This window comes from Onychomys torridus, chromosome 5 (assembly GCF_903995425.1).
Source record: "Onychomys torridus chromosome 5, mOncTor1.1, whole genome shotgun sequence".
Lineage (NCBI taxonomy): Eukaryota > Metazoa > Chordata > Mammalia > Rodentia > Cricetidae > Onychomys > Onychomys torridus.
In genome coordinates this window covers 32,915,708-32,931,384 of record NC_050447.1, presented here as the reverse complement: position 1 = coordinate 32,931,384, position 15,677 = coordinate 32,915,708, and the positions used below count along the sequence as shown (strand labels likewise).

Sequence of the window (15,677 nt, the reverse complement as noted above, 5' to 3'; positions counted from 1 at the left end):
AACCTACCAGCTCAACTCAGTACTCAGCTGGTAACCCTGGTGATAGAACAGTAGTAAGATACTGAACAATATAGGAGGTGTCTTAGTTACTGTTCTATTGCTGAGATGAAACACTGTGACCAAGGCACTTACAAAGGGAGGAATTTAATTGGGGGCTTGCTTACAGTTGCAGGTTAGTCCATGACCATCATGGTGGGGTCCACAGGCAGCAGTCAGAGAACTAGATTGTACCTGGTGAGGCTTCAAAAGCCCATTGCCAGTGCATACCTCCTCCAAGGGTACACCTACCAATCCTTCCCAATCAGTTCCACTAACTGGGACCAAGCATTCTGATATATGAGCCTATGGGGGTCATTTCTCATTCAAACCACCATAGGGTATATGTATGAGTATGTAATCACATTACATTTGCAGTGTTGGAGTGGCAGCTACTGAAATAATCAGAGGAGCAAGACTAGAAGCCGGAAGTTAGGGGGCTATGCCAAGATGGTGGTAGCATAGACAAATAATGAAGATACTGAAAATTGACTGTATTGGGACACTAACTGCAACTAGGACCCCTACCCTCCATTTCCACCTTAAACTCAAAAGTCAAAGTCTGTTCTAAGTGTAGTAGCAAGGCTCTGTGTCCAAGCATGGACACTCTACAGATTGGAAGTGTAGTCAGGTTTTTTGTTTTTGTTTTGCAGGGCCAAGTGTTTTGCTAGCACTTTCTCCAAAGGAAATGCCATTTAATCAATTTTAAGGCATAGCATTGATGAATAACATGTTAAACACAGTATTTGAGGAGTAATGAATTGTATATAGAAGTTACTCAGGATAGTGGTAGCTTACAGCCTACCCTGTGGGGCCCTTGGATTGCTGAATTATTTGTCTTAGGGGCTTGGAGTTGGTGACTGTTGCCTCCAACTGGACCCACCTTGTCTCAGCACTTCTGCCCCCACAGACCCTGGCTTGCCTATGATCACCACCTCACATACGATCATGAGTTAGATCGTAATTCTCTTGTGCAGATCTACCCCTTTGGAGTTGACAGCCTTCTCTGCAGCTTTGCATCTCTCCCTCATGCCTCTCTCTCACCAAAGGACTCTGCATCCCATGCAGGACAAGGGCCAGGGCCAAGCAAGGTTGGGAAATGAGGGCAGACTACCAGGAGCCTCTGAAAGCGCGGCTTCTAGACAGACCTGTTGCTGAGGCCCAGGAACGTATCCATTTGGGGCAGTGTGTCCAGCCCTGCTACTTCTCTTGTCAATTGGCTGACATTCCAATCTCCTCTTTGGCTGCTACCTCAAATGACAGGGCATCCCTCTCTTCATGTCCAGAACTGATGATGCTAAGGACTTATTTCAAGAAGGGCAATAGCTCCTGACTCCACCCAACAACAGCTTTCTAAAGGCAGTAGCTGTCCAAGTGTATGGTCTTACCTGGTGCCCTTATGTCATTTACTATGTTTGAAGACATGTCCATGTTTATCAACAGGCTTAGCCCACAGGTTCAGAGCAGATTTGACACATATCTATAAGCCAAGCCAACTTTATTTCTGCTAGAGACTCTGCTGGTCAGGTTGTCTCTGCTTTTCATCCCTCTTTGTGGCTGCTGCAGCAGCACCAGTTGTGGCCCATGGCCAACTTCAGTCAGGGCTCAGTGATGCTGAAGTCATAGCAGAAGTTAAAGTTGGTGGGGGGTGGGGGGACTGGGGGAGGCTGCTCGGGAATGGGCACATTCTCCAGTTCCAACAAGCGCAACTTGGTTTCCATAGTAAGCAGCTGTTCCAGGTCTAGCCGAGTCTGTTCACTGCCCATGGTGTTGCCCAGCAGGGCACTCAGCCCATCTGTCCACAGGTAGAACTAGGGATGGACAGGGCCAACTCTGAGTGTCTGCTTATCTGTTCCCCAGCCCATCTGCCCAACAGCCCCGCCCAGAAACTTACATCCCGTTTGGAAGGGGCAATGAAGTTGAGGTGTGCTTCTTCCTCCTCATGGTCATAGCTGATGGAGAAAGCCAACTCACAGAGGTCCTAGGAAAGTGGGGGCAAGGACACTGAGTAGGGAACAGGAACAGGCAGACAGGAGGAGGAGGGCGGAGCCTCTGACCCTACCGCAGTCACCTTGTTCTGCTTCCCAGAGCCCTTCTCCCGGACGTGGGGGCAGTCCTTGCCCATTAGGAGTGCCCTGATGTCTGCTACAGGGACTGTAGAAAGAAGATTTGGCTGACCACCGTGGCCCAAGGCTGACCCAAGATCTGGGCATCTGGGGATAGGGAGAGTAGGTGTGGGCCCAGCCCTGCCCTCCTCACGCTGCTCAGGTAGACTCTCTAGGGTGGGTGGGTTGGCACCCTCTTCCACATCCCCATACTGCAGCACTTTGTGGTTGGGGGATAAACAGCAGAACCACAGCTTGTCTGCCAAAAAGGGAAGAGAGGGGTGATGAGAGAGACGCTAAACCCTAACACCCCACCCAGCATTAGCCCATTCAGAGACCCTGGCGTCTCCGGCTGCTGATCTTGCGGAAGAGCATCCCCTCACAGAGTCGGAGCAAACGCTGCTGGCGGATCAGGCCCATGAGCTCTGGCTTCAACTTCTCCCGCAACTCCCTGGATGGAGAGTGGGAGTCATTAACCGGGGCTGGCCTGGAGCATGGCACAGGGCACTGGGGAGGTGGGGGCAGAGACTGTGGAACCCTCCCAACTCACAGTATAGGAGGGGCCAGAGTGCCCTCCTGGTGCAGCCGTTCTGTCTGTCGCAGCCTCAACACTTCCCCATAGGTGAGAGCATTCACTTTGGTTCGGAAGAGCTCCAGGGAGGTGGGCTTCAGAGCCAGCGTCCGGGCTAGCTGCTCCCGAACCACCTGCATTACCTAGGACCACCAAAGCTCAGTGTAGGACCTGAGTTCAGGACCCCTTTCCAGAAATGGCCCCTGGCCTTGCTGTTTCCACCCCACCCACCTTGTCAAAATCTTCCCGTGTTGCCCGCATTTCCTTCCAGGTCTTATTCAGCAGCTGGATAGCCACACAAAAGAGCTCATGGAAACTGTGGTCTTGGCTGAAGAACATGGGTGAGAAGTCCTGGGCTGTCTCGGAGCCTGGAGCGGGGGGGCAGGAGGGGCTCAGGGAGAAAGTGTCTACAGCCCCTGGCCCTCTCTGCCCTTCCGTCCCCTGACCCCAAATACACTGGATCTAGCTCAACTCACAAGGCTCCCCAACGTGGAGCAGCTCACACAGCAACACTGTCAGCTGAATGCTGCTCTGGGCAAAGGGACACTCATGCTTGTCCTCTCGGCTACTGTTCTCCAACACGAACTACGGCAGTGGGAAAGGAGGATGGCAACAGGAAGGACTCCATGGAGACCCTGAAGGAGTTGGGCTGCTGCCGTCCCCCCTTGCCCCACTCTGTTACTAACCCGACTGTATGCACTGGGTGCATGCCTGGAGAAGTAGAGCATGTTGTCCAGGGCCAGCAGGCCCGGGGGCACACGCTCCAGGTCCTGGGCTGGATTGCTGTTCTGGAGATGGGAGCACGGGCAGCTCAGGAAGGGCCACAGAATAACTGTAGCCAGGTGGAGGTGTGGGTGGGACTAAGGTAGGGTCACTCACAGAGAAGCCTAGCTTTCGGAACTCTCGGACACAGAGAGAGCGGCGGCGGTCAGCACTCAGTCCTGTGCCCAAGGACTCCCCCTCTGGTTCAAAGGCTGCCTGGCGCAGAGCCTGCAGCTGCTCCCGCTGTTCCTGAAGTCAATGGGGAGGAGCATGTCAAGACCATAGATTCAAATCAGAATTCTAGGTAACCCTCCAGCCTTTGTACCTCTGTGCACCTGGCTGTAGGGGTCAAGTGGCGTCCGCATCCGTGGTTCCAGCAACCCCAGTGTAAGAGCCTGCAGTACATACAGGTGGTGAGCCATCTCATCGCCCATGGGTGCTGCACTGTGGATGATATTCTGGAAAACAGCCAGGCTTGAGTAAGACTCACTGGGAAGGGAGGACTGGGGAGAGGGTCTCCCTGGCCTGCTCCATCCTACCTTGTAGATGAACTGGCGAAGATTCCTCTGCCATAGGTAGTCAAGCATATGCTGCAACAGGCAAGAAGGGGGGTTAGAGGATTTTGCTCTTAGCTGCAACACAGCACCCACCAGCTGCTGTACTTCATTTGGTCACCCTGGACAGAACACTCACCTTCCGCTCAGCAGTGCTGGCCCCCTGCAGCAGGGCTGTCAGCAATGCCATGGCCTTGGTTTGCAGCTGCTGGTTCATTCTATGGCAAGAGGAGGAACAGGCTCAGCTGTACAGCTAGAGGCCAGTTCTGCTCTTCCCCGTTCATACTGTACCCTAGAGGCTTACACCTGCAGGTGCACCAGCAGCCTATCCAGTGTCACCTCACTCTTCACCAGCTGGCCCAGGGCAGGGCTGCTCAAAGTCACACTCTCCAGCAGCCTGAGGGCTAAGGGCTGCACAGAGGCATCCATCAGGTTCATGTTCACATAAGATACCACCTGTAAGGGATAGAGGATGTCACTGCCATTCACGAGGGCTAGATGCGGGCACTGCTCCACTGCCCCTGGAAGAGAACACACACCTTCCTGACAAAGGGGATGCTCAGTGTCTCCCAAGACACCACGCCATGTTCCATGAGCTCCAAGAAAGCCCTTAGACCAAGGGCCAGCATCTCCCCTAGGCTACAAAGAACATCTGGGGATGAGTAGGATCAGACCAAGATTCCCAAGCCCTGCTATGTCCCCCAGTCCACCACAGACGGCCCTGTGCTCACTCATCCCCATTTTCAATGATGGCACTTAGTCTCTGAAGCCCATCACGGCTGATGACCTCCTGGGCAAAGGTCATGTCTGAGGCCAGCGGGACCAGGTTTTTCAGGGCTTGATAGCACCCTTCACGACTTGTACTCTGCAACCCACCCAGCAGCTGCTGGGCCTCCAGGTCCTAAGCAGGAGCAGAAAAGAAGATGAAGTGGTTAGACTAGAACGTTACTGGAACTGCAAATGTGATGGCCTGGGTGTCCACTAGGTGGGGCACTAAGGAGCTGGGGCCACCAGACCCGCAGCAGAAGCCACTAGGCAGCAAAGGGACCCGGCGGGGGTGGGGGGAGCATTACTGGGGCAGTGCCGAGGCACAGGATGCTTCCATTCTTGATCTCCGTGCGGTTCTGGAGGAAACAGCAGAAAGGAGCAAAGTTAGAGGGCTCTGGGAAATGGTCAACCAGGATCATCTGTTGGGGGACAGTAAAAGAACTCACATTCAGAGCAGGGAGAATTAATAAATTAAAGCCCTGTGCAGTGTGGGGCTGGGAGGGAGCTCACATTCTCAGTGATGTATCTCTTGTGCCCATCAGCAAACTTCAGGGCATAGCGTTCCGAGTCAGTCACGTTCCACCTGTGGGGCAGAGAGCTCAGCGACGGAAGTCAAGGGTCACCTCTCCACCTGTCCCTGCCCTTCTCCCACTTTTGCCCATTCCTACTTACACATCACACACCTCCTTCAGCACAGTGGCCAGGGGCTTTGCCTGCAAGTGGAGTTGTCATTCAAGGCGCTAGGGTAAGGAGTTGGGATGAGGGAGTTTCTAAGAGGGGTGGGTTGGGCTAGCCCGAGGGAAGAGGAACAATCCAGAAGTGGGGGGGCGGGGAGGTCGGACAGTCCCATTGACCTGGTCTAGCTGGATAAGCTGTGGGATGGCGTCAGACTTCTGAACGGCGATCTTCACCACGTTCCTCGGGGGCGCCATAGTCCTGCCGCTGGGGCCGTCGGCACTTTGCACAACTGTGCCACCTCCCGCCCAGGGTGCACCTCGTTTGGGGCTAGGCCCTCTCTGTCTAAAGCCTGGCTCGGGTGGCCAGCACTCACAGTTCAGGTTACCAATCTGGCTCCAAGGCCTTACCAAAGGAGCCTGTTAGTTCCGGGTTAATCTCAGGGGTAGGAGGGTAGGACCCAGCCTGCCCTGACCCGTTCCGCCCCACTGAGAAGGCCTGGCCCCGCCCCACGCCAAGGTGCAGCCGGTGAAGACTGGAAGGGCAGGCATCCTACACAGCAGCCACACCTCCCATTCCAGTAAGGTGACCCACCCAGTTGCAACAACCCAGTAGTCCCAGGGAGGGGCCCCAAAGAAACAGATCAGAGATAGCCTTAGGCATGTCTTTATTCACTTGGATGCTGTACAAATATTACAATTTCCTTTTGCTGAAAAAAGTATAAAAATAATCTTTATAGGAATCCATTCGTTACTGTAAATCTTTCTAAATCTCTGCAAATGGCTCTAAATGAGGGTAAGTGAATAAACGGAAGTGAAGGGAGTGAGTATGGGGTATCAGGAGGTTGGGCCACTCCAGGTACCAGCCCACCCAGATTCCTAGACACACCAATTCCTTCTTATTAACCCCTCCACCATGGCCATCCCCAAGTTCCAGGTCTCAGGGCATGGCAGAAAGGGGGCACATGAGAAGTCCAGAAGCTGCAGGGTGAGCAGGTGGGAAAGGAAGTTAGGGTGGTAGCTAGCAACTACCCAGCTTCACCCCCTTTCCCTCCGTAGGAGAAGAGTGGCTGGTAGGAACAGGACAGCTATGCCACTGGGTGGCAGCTGAGCCTGGCAGGGGAAGGCTTCAGAAGAGAGAAGGCAAACACTTTGGGCTCCATGTAGAGAGGGCTAAGCTCTCTCCCCTGCTCTACTAGCACAGTACAAGTGTCAGTGCAAGACAGGGTCACATGGCCAGAACTGAGCAACTGGGGAAGACTGAGTAAGCCAAGAGTCAGGGGCTCGGGGCTGGGGTGGGGGCTGGGGCAGTCCCTAGTTGGCTCCCAGCCCAGACAGTGTGGGTTGCAGCTGCACAGGACATGCCCCTGTGGTCAGAGGTTGAGAACGGGAACATCAAAGAGATCACAGACACCTTCACTCTCGTCCAGGTTGTAGATGTAATCGTGGTCTCCAGGGGGTGGAGAAAGTCGGAGGAGGGGGGCAAACACTGCAGAGAGCATTAGGCTGTCTTAGGCCAAAACCCCCAGCTGCCACCCACCCCCTGCTCAAAGCTCTCCCCATCTTCCTGGGCTACGCACCTTCTGAAGACATCAATTCCTCCAGCAGCTCAGAGCTCATGCACTCTGGGAATGAACACAATTTACTCAGATTCCGGCTCTCACCTCTCCACCCACCAAAGCCCATAAATAAGACTCATATGCACACCCATTAGAAGCCTCACCCTTTTTCTGGGATACCCAGCACAACATAATCCTTAGAAGGGAACTCAAAAATTATGTTCCTTACGCCCTACATCCACTCTAAAGGAGGAACACAGCCTACCTCGTGTGGGGTCGAAGATTTCTGACAACTCTTTGGGGAGATCCAGAACTGAAAGAGAAGAAAGCTAAGCTCAAAGGAGGTTCAGCTGGGTCCCACGATAGTCCGACTTTCAGGTCATCTATCATTACGCCCCAGGGCTCCACACAGCTGAGGAAATGTTGGCCCTATCTGAGGTATAGGTGTCTTGTCTGTTGACCTCAATTCCTCAGTGCTGAGCCAAGGCTACCAAAGGCCCACAGCAGGTGACAAGTACAGCCATTCTAACTTAAAGACACTGCAAAACTCCAATCTCTTTCTGAGCTGGGGGTGCACACCTTCTCTGAAAGAAGATGTCCCATCTACCCCTTCTTGGGTACCTACTCTGGCCTTTGGCTAGTGTGATGAACCTACTACAAACCTCTGATTGGGAGGACACACATGGGAAGCAGACCATGATGGAATGTTACATGCAGGGCTCAGAAGTTGATGTTTAGGGCTGGAGAGATGGCTTAGTTAGTGGTAAGAGTGTTTCCTGCTCTTCAGAGGACCTGAGTTTGGTACCCACACCAGGCAGCTCACAATCACTTGTAATTCCAGTTCAATTCACATACACATTGTTGTTTTTTGGTTTTTTTTTTTTTGAGACAGGGTTTCTCTCTATAGTCCTGGCTGTCCCGGAACTTGCTTTCTAGACCAGGCTGTCCTCAAGCTCACAGAGATCCGCCTGCCTCTGCCTCCCGAGTGCTAGAATTAAAGGTGTGCACCACCACTGCCCAGCATACAATAATTTTTAAAAGTTTGGATTTTGGGAGGCCAGTCAGATAACTCAGTGGGTGCAAGTGCTTGTCTTAAAGCCTGACATCCTAACTCCAATCCCTGAAACCCACATTACAGGGATAAAAAGATCATATTTCATGAAACAGTACATATGTACAATTTCTCCATCCCCCAGTACTTTTTGTTTCTGGTGATTGAACACGTCTTCATACATGCTTAGCAGACATTCTGCACTGAGCAGTATCCCCAGCCATATTTATAAACAGAGAAATTCCAGTCAGGATTGCATTGCAGAAAAGTTATTCATTAGTAATACCAACCTACCAGGCAATAGTGGCATAACTGTCACAAGGGTACCAAGATCATTCTGCTTAGATTTGAGGCCAGTTCCATAGGAAGTAATTCATGCCTGATACTGTAAACCTTGCCAAGACCCATGGCTGAGGAGATCATAGACCCCAGGGGAGGAACTTACTTCTATTGCTTTGCTAAATAGGCATACCATCAAACCATCTAATTTTTGTTTGTTTGTTTTGTTTTTCGAGACAGGGTTTCTCTGTGTAGTTTTGGTGCTTGTCTCTGTAGACCAGGCTGGCCTCGAACTCACAGAGATCCGCCTGGCTCTGCCTCTCAGGTGCTGGGACTAAAGGCGTGCGTCACCACTGCTCAGCCTAAATTTTTATATGTTGATCAGAGAAAATGGGCAGCAGTAGTCAATGCAGAAATTCATAACTGATCAAGTGCTGAGAATAAGAAACAGTGCTGATGAGGGCATGGAAAGAAAGTACAAGCCAAATAAATTAAATAAATAAAAATGTACAAGCCACAGGTTGGGGAAGAGTGTTGTGAAATGTCTTTTGGATATAACATTGTCATTATACTCATGAATTCATAAGCAGCTATGGTTACCTACAGAAGACCAAGCCAGCCAACTAGCTGGGAAAGAAAGGGAGAGTCATTTTTCTTTTGAGACAGGGTTTCTCTGTGTAGCTTTGTGCCTTTCCTGGAACTCACTCTGTGTAGACCAGGCTGGCCTCGAACTCACAGAGATCCACCTACCTCTGCCTCACGAGTTCTGGGACTAAAGGTGTGCACCACCACTGCCCGGCCGAGAGTCATTTTTCTTTGGATCTGTGCTTGCATGTAGTACTAATAAGAAAGAATGGGTTATAAAAAAGAGATGAAGCTGGGGGTGGGGTGGGGTGGTGGGGGTGGTGGTGTTGGTGCACGCCTTTAGTCCCAGCACTCAAGACGCAGAGGTAGGTGGATCTCTGTGAGTTCGAGGCCAGCCTGGGCTACAGAGTGAGTTCCAGCAAAGGTGCAAAGCTACACAGAGAAACCCTCTATCAACAAACAAACAAAAAAGAGACAAAGATGGAAGAAAAGTACTAGGAGGGTGAAGGGAGATCTGGGTTGTAAATGATCAAAATACACAGAGCTGGGTGTGGTGGCGCACACCTTTAATCCCAGCACTCAGGAAGCAGAGCCAGCCTGGTCTACATAGCAAGTCTAGGACAGCCACGGCTACATAGGCAACCTCTCTCAAAAAGACAACAATAAAAAACCACATTGAGGAGTTGGGGATTTAGCTCAGTGGTAGAGTGCTTGCCTAGCAAGCACAAGGTCCTGGGTTCGGTCCTCAGCCCCGAAGAAAAGAAAAAACAAGCAAACAAAAACCAACCATCTAAAAAACCACATTGTATACATGGATGAAATTACTAAAATAAAGAAGCTTTAAAGGAAAGGATGACTATAAGTCTGGCATAATTAAGATGCTCATAGTTATCTGGAGTGCTGAGGATGAGAAGAGGGATGAGAAGAGATGCTTCACAGACTCCACTTGGCTGGTATGGGGTGGACAACAGAGGGATCAAGAACTGGGGTGACAGGTGTCTCAAGCCTGGTGACTAGGGCCAGTGATGAAGAAAGTCAAACTGGGAGCAGGGTGGACAAGTTCAGGTGAAGATATGCAGGAATGAGGTGTCCTCCAGGGAAACAGAAGATGATGTCAGACACAGAGATGTGGTGAGACGATGCAGAGGCTGAAGCCCATTATCCCTAGAGCTGAGGCTCTCCCTGGGTATGATATGGAAGTACCAACATTTAAGCCAAGAGCTGAGAGTAAAGACAGAGGAGAAAGAACTTCAGAGGACCAAGAAAGCACCAGACCTAACCTAACTCCAGAAACCTGCTGGGCTAGGGGCTGAGCCAAGAGCTACAGCGGGAGGGGTGTGTGTGTGTGTGAGAGAGAGAGAACATGGATTACTTTTTAAAGGCATCTAGAACGTAGAAAGGAAACTAGAATGGTAAGGTGAGTACAAAGTTTAACAAATCTCAATTAGTGGGGCTCTGTGATGTTCCAAATGGTGGCAAATGGGGACTGAAGTTCTAGGAAGGGGGCAAAAGGCACCAGCACTGACCCTGAGAATAGACACCCTTGCCTGGCTGCAGAGAACAGGGCTAGCAGGGAAGGCACTTTCTAGCTGTGTGCTTGACAGAGCATTGGGCTGGCTTTCCCTGCTCCCCCCCCCCCCCAGTAAGCACTCACCACCTGTGGGGTCTGCCTTGATGGGCTCAAAGGAGGTAGAAGGGTTGGGGCCAGATGAACTGCTGCTGCTGCTGCTGCTGCTACTGCTGCTGCTGCTGCTGCTGCTGCTGCTGTCCAGGAGGGCAGAAGACTGCAGAGGCCGAGTGTCCAGTGCTGTCAGACCCAGCGGGAGTGAGCTGAGCTCACCACCATCCTTGTTTTCAGTTCCAGGGCCACCACTCACTGCAACCACACCCCCAAACCCAATCATCACATGGAGTCAGGAAATGGATCCTAGAACTTGACCAGGATGACCACATGCTGGTACCCAAGCTCAAGGAGAATTAGCCACCACCAGTTACCAAGGAGCAATCTAGAAAAGATCACTGAAGATGGAGCACAAGTCCTGGAGGAGGGAGACTCGGGTTGCCAGGATCCATTAGATACTGTTCAATTTGAGATAAACTTCCCTACTAATGCTTCGTACAGTCAAAGCTTCCTTGTTAGAAAAGGCATATTCATGGCAAGTGAGATGGCCAGTGAGTAAAGACACTTGTGGCCAAACCTGATGACCTGAGTTCGATCCCCAGAACCCATATTAAAGGAGAGAACAGGGCTGGAGAGATGGCTCAGAGGTTAAGCGCACTGACTGCTCTTCCAGACTGAGTTGAATTCCCAGCAACCACATGGTGGCTCAAAACCATCTGTAATAAGATCTGTTGCCTTCTTCTGGCCTGCAGGCATACATGCAGACAGAACACTATGTAATTTAATTTATGCAATAAATAAAACTAAAAAAAAAAAAAGGCGGGTGGATCTCTGTGAGTTTGAGGCCAGCCTGGTCTACAAAGTGAGATCCAGGATAGGCACCAAAACTACACAGAGAAACCCTGTCTCAAAACCTCCCACCCCCAAAAAAAAAAAAAACAAAAAACAAAAAAAAAAAAAAAAGGAGAGAACCAATCTCTTCAAGTTGTCATCTGACCTCCACATGAATGTGGGGCATGCCTCCCCCACAAATAAAGGAAAAAGGTCATTTAAAAGGGCACATTCACTGTGACACCAAGGAAAGCTAGGCAAGGACCCAGCAGCCTCGTCCAATTCTTAGTCCAGTACTCCATAACACAGGCACCTTCTTGTGGGCTCCAGAAAACAACCCATCACATCTTACCAGTGTCTCACCTGCAATCTCAGCTGTCTGTCCTGCCACCCCTGAGACTTCAGTGCTGCCAAGGACGGGAGCGGGGACAGTTAGCTGGGGACTGCATGGACGAGAGGTTTCTTGGGGATGAGCTAATGCAGGCTTGGGCAGAGGTGGAGGGGTAGAAACAGCAGGTGGACTCTGGAGCAGATCCTCAGGGGGAGGTACAGGCACAGCCACAGGTGGTGAACTCCATGCCTCCTTGTTCACGAGCAGCACCTCGATGGGACCACTCATGCTCTTCAAGTGAATCTGGTACTTCTTCTGACCATTGAGACCCTGGAGATGGGCACAAAGTAGAATTGCAAGCAGGCAAGGCTCCCGCCTGACTTTGGTGAAAGCCAGGCTGTCATCCCACTCCTCTGGCTGCCAATCCGCCCAGATAACCCCAAACTCCAGGCCTACCTACCCCACCCAGAACTTATCAAGCTCCACAGCCAGTATCCGCCCTCAGTTGACACCGCCTTCCAGGGATGAACACCTACCTCTGGGATGGGCACCTCTAGGCTGGTGCCCGATGGGGCCCGGATGGCAAGGAGGGTGTCTCCTAGAATGACAGGGGAATGGGTCAGGGCCTGTGAGTGCATTCTGAGCTAGGACAGGAAGTGTCTGTTCACTGGAGCAGGACAAGAGACCATAGTCTCTAAGAGACTGAATATTAAGCCTCTACCACCCCAGAGTGCTAGGTAGAGCTACAACTCTTCTCACCCCAAAGACTTATGTTCAGTAACCAGAAAATCCGGTACAAACACTTTTTTTCTTCCTTTTGAGTCTTTTTTGTTTGTTTTTTCGAGACAGGGTTTCTTTGTGTAACAGCTCTGGCTGTCCTGGAACTTGCAGTGTATACCAGGCTGACTTCAAACTCAGACATCTCTCCTCTGCCTCCCAAGTGCTAGGATTAAAGTATAATCACATTCTGGAGTGAAGTCACCGGACACAGGTAGCCCCTCACTCATCCAATGACACTGATCCCTAGAAACAGATCTAAGTTTTCCCAAGACCAAGATACAAGATGGAATAGAAGAAGGAACAGCTCCTATATACACTAACTACAGATTAGAAATGGACACCACTGACCCCACCCCACCCTTGGAATACAAGTATGAAAGACTGTGCACAAACATACACATTCTCCCTTTTCCTCTATCATATCTAAGAACCAAACTTAGGGACACACTGAGACCCTTGTACCCTCAGTATTGTTGGTCTCTACAGAGCTCCAGTGACTTTTATACTGAGACTCTGCCTGGTTTCTCTTTAAGCAGGCATCAGGAGCCCTCTTAGGAGACGGAACATCTCCTTGAGCACTGAACCTGATGCTCAGGTCTCTGTAGCTTAGCTCAGTCCCACCTCCATCTCCCCCTTCCCAGGCTCTGCTCACCAGCAAAGCATCTGCAGATATCTTCATGAGTCACGTAGGCCAAGGTGTGGGGGTTAAGGAGAACAGCTGATGCCCTTCTTACTGTGCCAGATGGCAGACCACAGAAGACCCAGTGTTTTAGCAGATGTCTGACACACAAGCAAGCCCTCAGAAGCAAGCCCTCAGAAGCTGTTCTGGAACCTGGGGTCCAAGTGGGTAAGGATCATGGGCTAAGATTGGGAGAGAAGGGAGCCTCAAGTCTGAATCTGACCAGGGGCTGCAGGATCATTCTCCCAAGAAGGGACAGGGCCCAAAGCTCCATAGAGCAAAACCAGCTGAGGACCCCTTGCCCACTCCCCAGAGCAGGGACTGCCGGAGGATATCAGCTGTTCTGGACGTCCTCTGTGACATTCCGGATGCTCTGTTGCACCCACACCTTGTGTTGGTCAAGTTCTTGCTCTTGCTGCTGCAGCTCCTCGATCTCTGCCTTGAGTTCAATCAGCTTGTCGGCAATTTCCCGGGTATTGCAGCCTGGCCCCACACCCCTGAGCCAGAGGAACGAGAGGCTTGAGAGGGGCTGCTGAGAACTCTGGGTCCCATACCTCTGCTCTCTCCTACAGCCATCATCCCACACCCCACACTTCTGCCCTCGCTAACATCCATCCCGACTCACTTCCACTGGATGCTGTTCTTGGATTTTTTCTCGATCAGACCAATACCTTCCAACACGTTGGTGATGTCGTAAATCCGCCGTTTCTGGCGCACAGCTAGAGTGTCGGCTGCCTGGTAAGTATAAGAGAATGGAGAATGCTAGCCCCGCTCTTAACTGTGTACCCTGCTCCCTTTAGTCTGGAGGAGTGGGGAAGTCTGTGTCCCCTGCCCCGGAGTTCCTCCCAGTCACTCCAGCAGTGTGCTGGGGAAAGGCTTGGCTTAGCTGTGTCCCGATATTCTGATGCTCGTTTCCCCGTGCTAGCCACGGAGGGCCACGAGGGCCAGCACCTGCAGCCCCGACTCAGAGCTGACTCTGTGGCCGGAGTGAATGAAAACAGCCCCCCGCCTCTCTCGGGTGGCGGCCGGCTGTTGGAGGACCTAGCGGGGCAGCCCAGTGGTTCCCGCTACTGGTCCAGGCCTGGTCCAGCATCTCCCCTGTCGCCCCTCACTCAGCCCGGGCCGCACCAGCTTGAGGTCAAGCACGCCGTCCTTGGCTTCCTGCAGAAGCGACACAAACTTGGTGGTGAGAAGCCCCAGACTCTTCTCGTGCCTGCTTGGAGTACCCGGGGGCGGTGGCGCCTGTGGCCCGGCCTCCGCCATCGCGCCCGCCCGCCCGCCGCCCGCCGCCACCCCTCAGCCAGGCCAGGCCAGGCCGGCGGCGGTGCCACTTCCGCTTCCGTTCTTAGTCGCCGGGCCACCGGAGCTATCACCGCTGCTTCCGCTTCCGTCTCGCGCCCTCCCAGGGTATCTGGTGCAATTCCTGTCTGCAGATCTGGGCGTAAAACTTCGGGGACCATCAGCAAATGTACCATTCGCAAAGAAGACGAAAGCAACCCTTACCTAGGGCAGCTGCTAGGAGACCTGACAAATTGTATAGGAGGAAGTGGGGGTGGGGGAATGTCAGTGAGCAGTCCCGGCAGTAGAGAAGAGGGAACCACCCAAATTTTCCTTGCTAACTTGCCTCCAAACTACTAGCTGCCCGACACCCCCCCCAACCCCTTCTAGGGAAGGGAAGACATATCACCTGATAAACTTAGCCTATTAACTTACAACTGCTCCTGAAGGCTTCCTTGCTGTTTTTGTTTTGTTTGTTTGTTTGTTTTTGAGCTGAGGATCGAACCCAGGGCCTTGAGCTCGCAAGGCAAGCGCTCTACCACTGAGCTAAATCCCCACCCTGTTTGTTTGTTTTTCGAGACAGGGTTTCTCTGGGTAGCTTTGCGCCTTTCGTGGAACTCACTTGGTAGCCCAGGCTGGCCTCGAACTCACAAAGATCCGCCTGGCTCTGCCTCCCGAGTGCTGGGATTAAAGGCGTGCGCCACCACCGCCTGGCTTCCTTGCTGTTTTGAGATCATCCTTTCCTTCTTCGCTTCTTGCCAGACCAGCAAGCACTAACTATATCTAGCTTGCCCACTTTTTCCATCTCCACTCCGCTTTAGCTCCAGCATTGTTTTCCCCCGGCCTCCATGCCACATACAGCTCACAGAGGCCAGGGGCCTCATCTACAGCCACTTCTCAGTCCACGCAAAGGTTTTGACCTATGTGTGATGATAAGCGAAGCCTTTAAAGCGATTCTTGACGTATAGAAAGGATTGTGTGTGTTTGTAAGTCTCCTTTTTTTTTTTAAAGGTTTGTATTTTTATTATTTGTATATGTGTGGGTTTGTGCACAGTGTGCAGGTGCTCAGGGAGGTTTAGAAGAGGGTGTCAGATCCCCAGGAGCTGGAGTTAAAGGCGGTTGTGAGCTGCCATACAGGTGCTGAGAACTGAACCCGGTTCTCTGCAAGAGCAGCCAGTGCTCTTAGCTTCTGAGCCATCTTGCCTGCTGACAA

At 51.9% G+C, this 15,677-nt stretch overlaps 2 protein-coding genes across 3 annotated transcripts; both read right to left on the bottom strand.

Annotated features, from left to right (window-relative positions):
- Positions 1 to 1,521: 1,521 nt before the first annotated feature.
- Elmo3 (engulfment and cell motility 3) lies at positions 1,522 to 5,795 on the bottom strand. Its single transcript, XM_036188165.1, has 20 exons — positions 5,651 to 5,795; positions 5,469 to 5,509; positions 5,307 to 5,379; positions 5,102 to 5,152; positions 4,760 to 4,929; positions 4,568 to 4,667; positions 4,333 to 4,484; positions 4,168 to 4,246; positions 4,014 to 4,064; positions 3,810 to 3,932; positions 3,592 to 3,723; positions 3,399 to 3,500; positions 3,189 to 3,297; positions 2,944 to 3,080; positions 2,692 to 2,855; positions 2,480 to 2,592; positions 2,296 to 2,400; positions 2,108 to 2,190; positions 1,931 to 2,017; positions 1,522 to 1,847 (listed from the first exon to the last, which is right to left on the bottom strand). The coding sequence occupies exons 1-20, from the start codon at positions 5,726 to 5,728 to the stop codon at positions 1,635 to 1,637; spliced, it is 2,163 nt and encodes a 720-aa protein (XP_036044058.1). The 5' UTR covers positions 5,729 to 5,795; the 3' UTR covers positions 1,522 to 1,634.
- A 326-nt stretch (positions 5,796 to 6,121) lies between these two features.
- On the bottom strand, positions 6,122 to 14,647 carry E2f4 (E2F transcription factor 4). 2 transcript variants are annotated; one of them, XM_036188164.1, is made up of 10 exons: positions 14,315 to 14,647; positions 13,812 to 13,921; positions 13,522 to 13,683; positions 13,160 to 13,203; positions 12,264 to 12,325; positions 11,760 to 12,057; positions 10,599 to 10,751; positions 7,295 to 7,342; positions 7,051 to 7,095; positions 6,122 to 6,959 (listed from the first exon to the last, which is right to left on the bottom strand). In XM_036188164.1, exons 1-10 carry the CDS (start codon positions 14,447 to 14,449, stop codon positions 6,844 to 6,846), a joined length of 1,173 nt encoding a protein of 390 aa, XP_036044057.1. In that variant the 5' UTR covers positions 14,450 to 14,647; the 3' UTR covers positions 6,122 to 6,843. The 2 variants fall into 2 exon arrangements, with proteins under 2 accessions (XP_036044057.1, XP_036044056.1); XM_036188163.1 differs by having other exon boundaries at positions 10,599 to 10,820; positions 14,315 to 14,641.
- Positions 14,648 to 15,677: the final 1,030 nt, after the last annotated feature.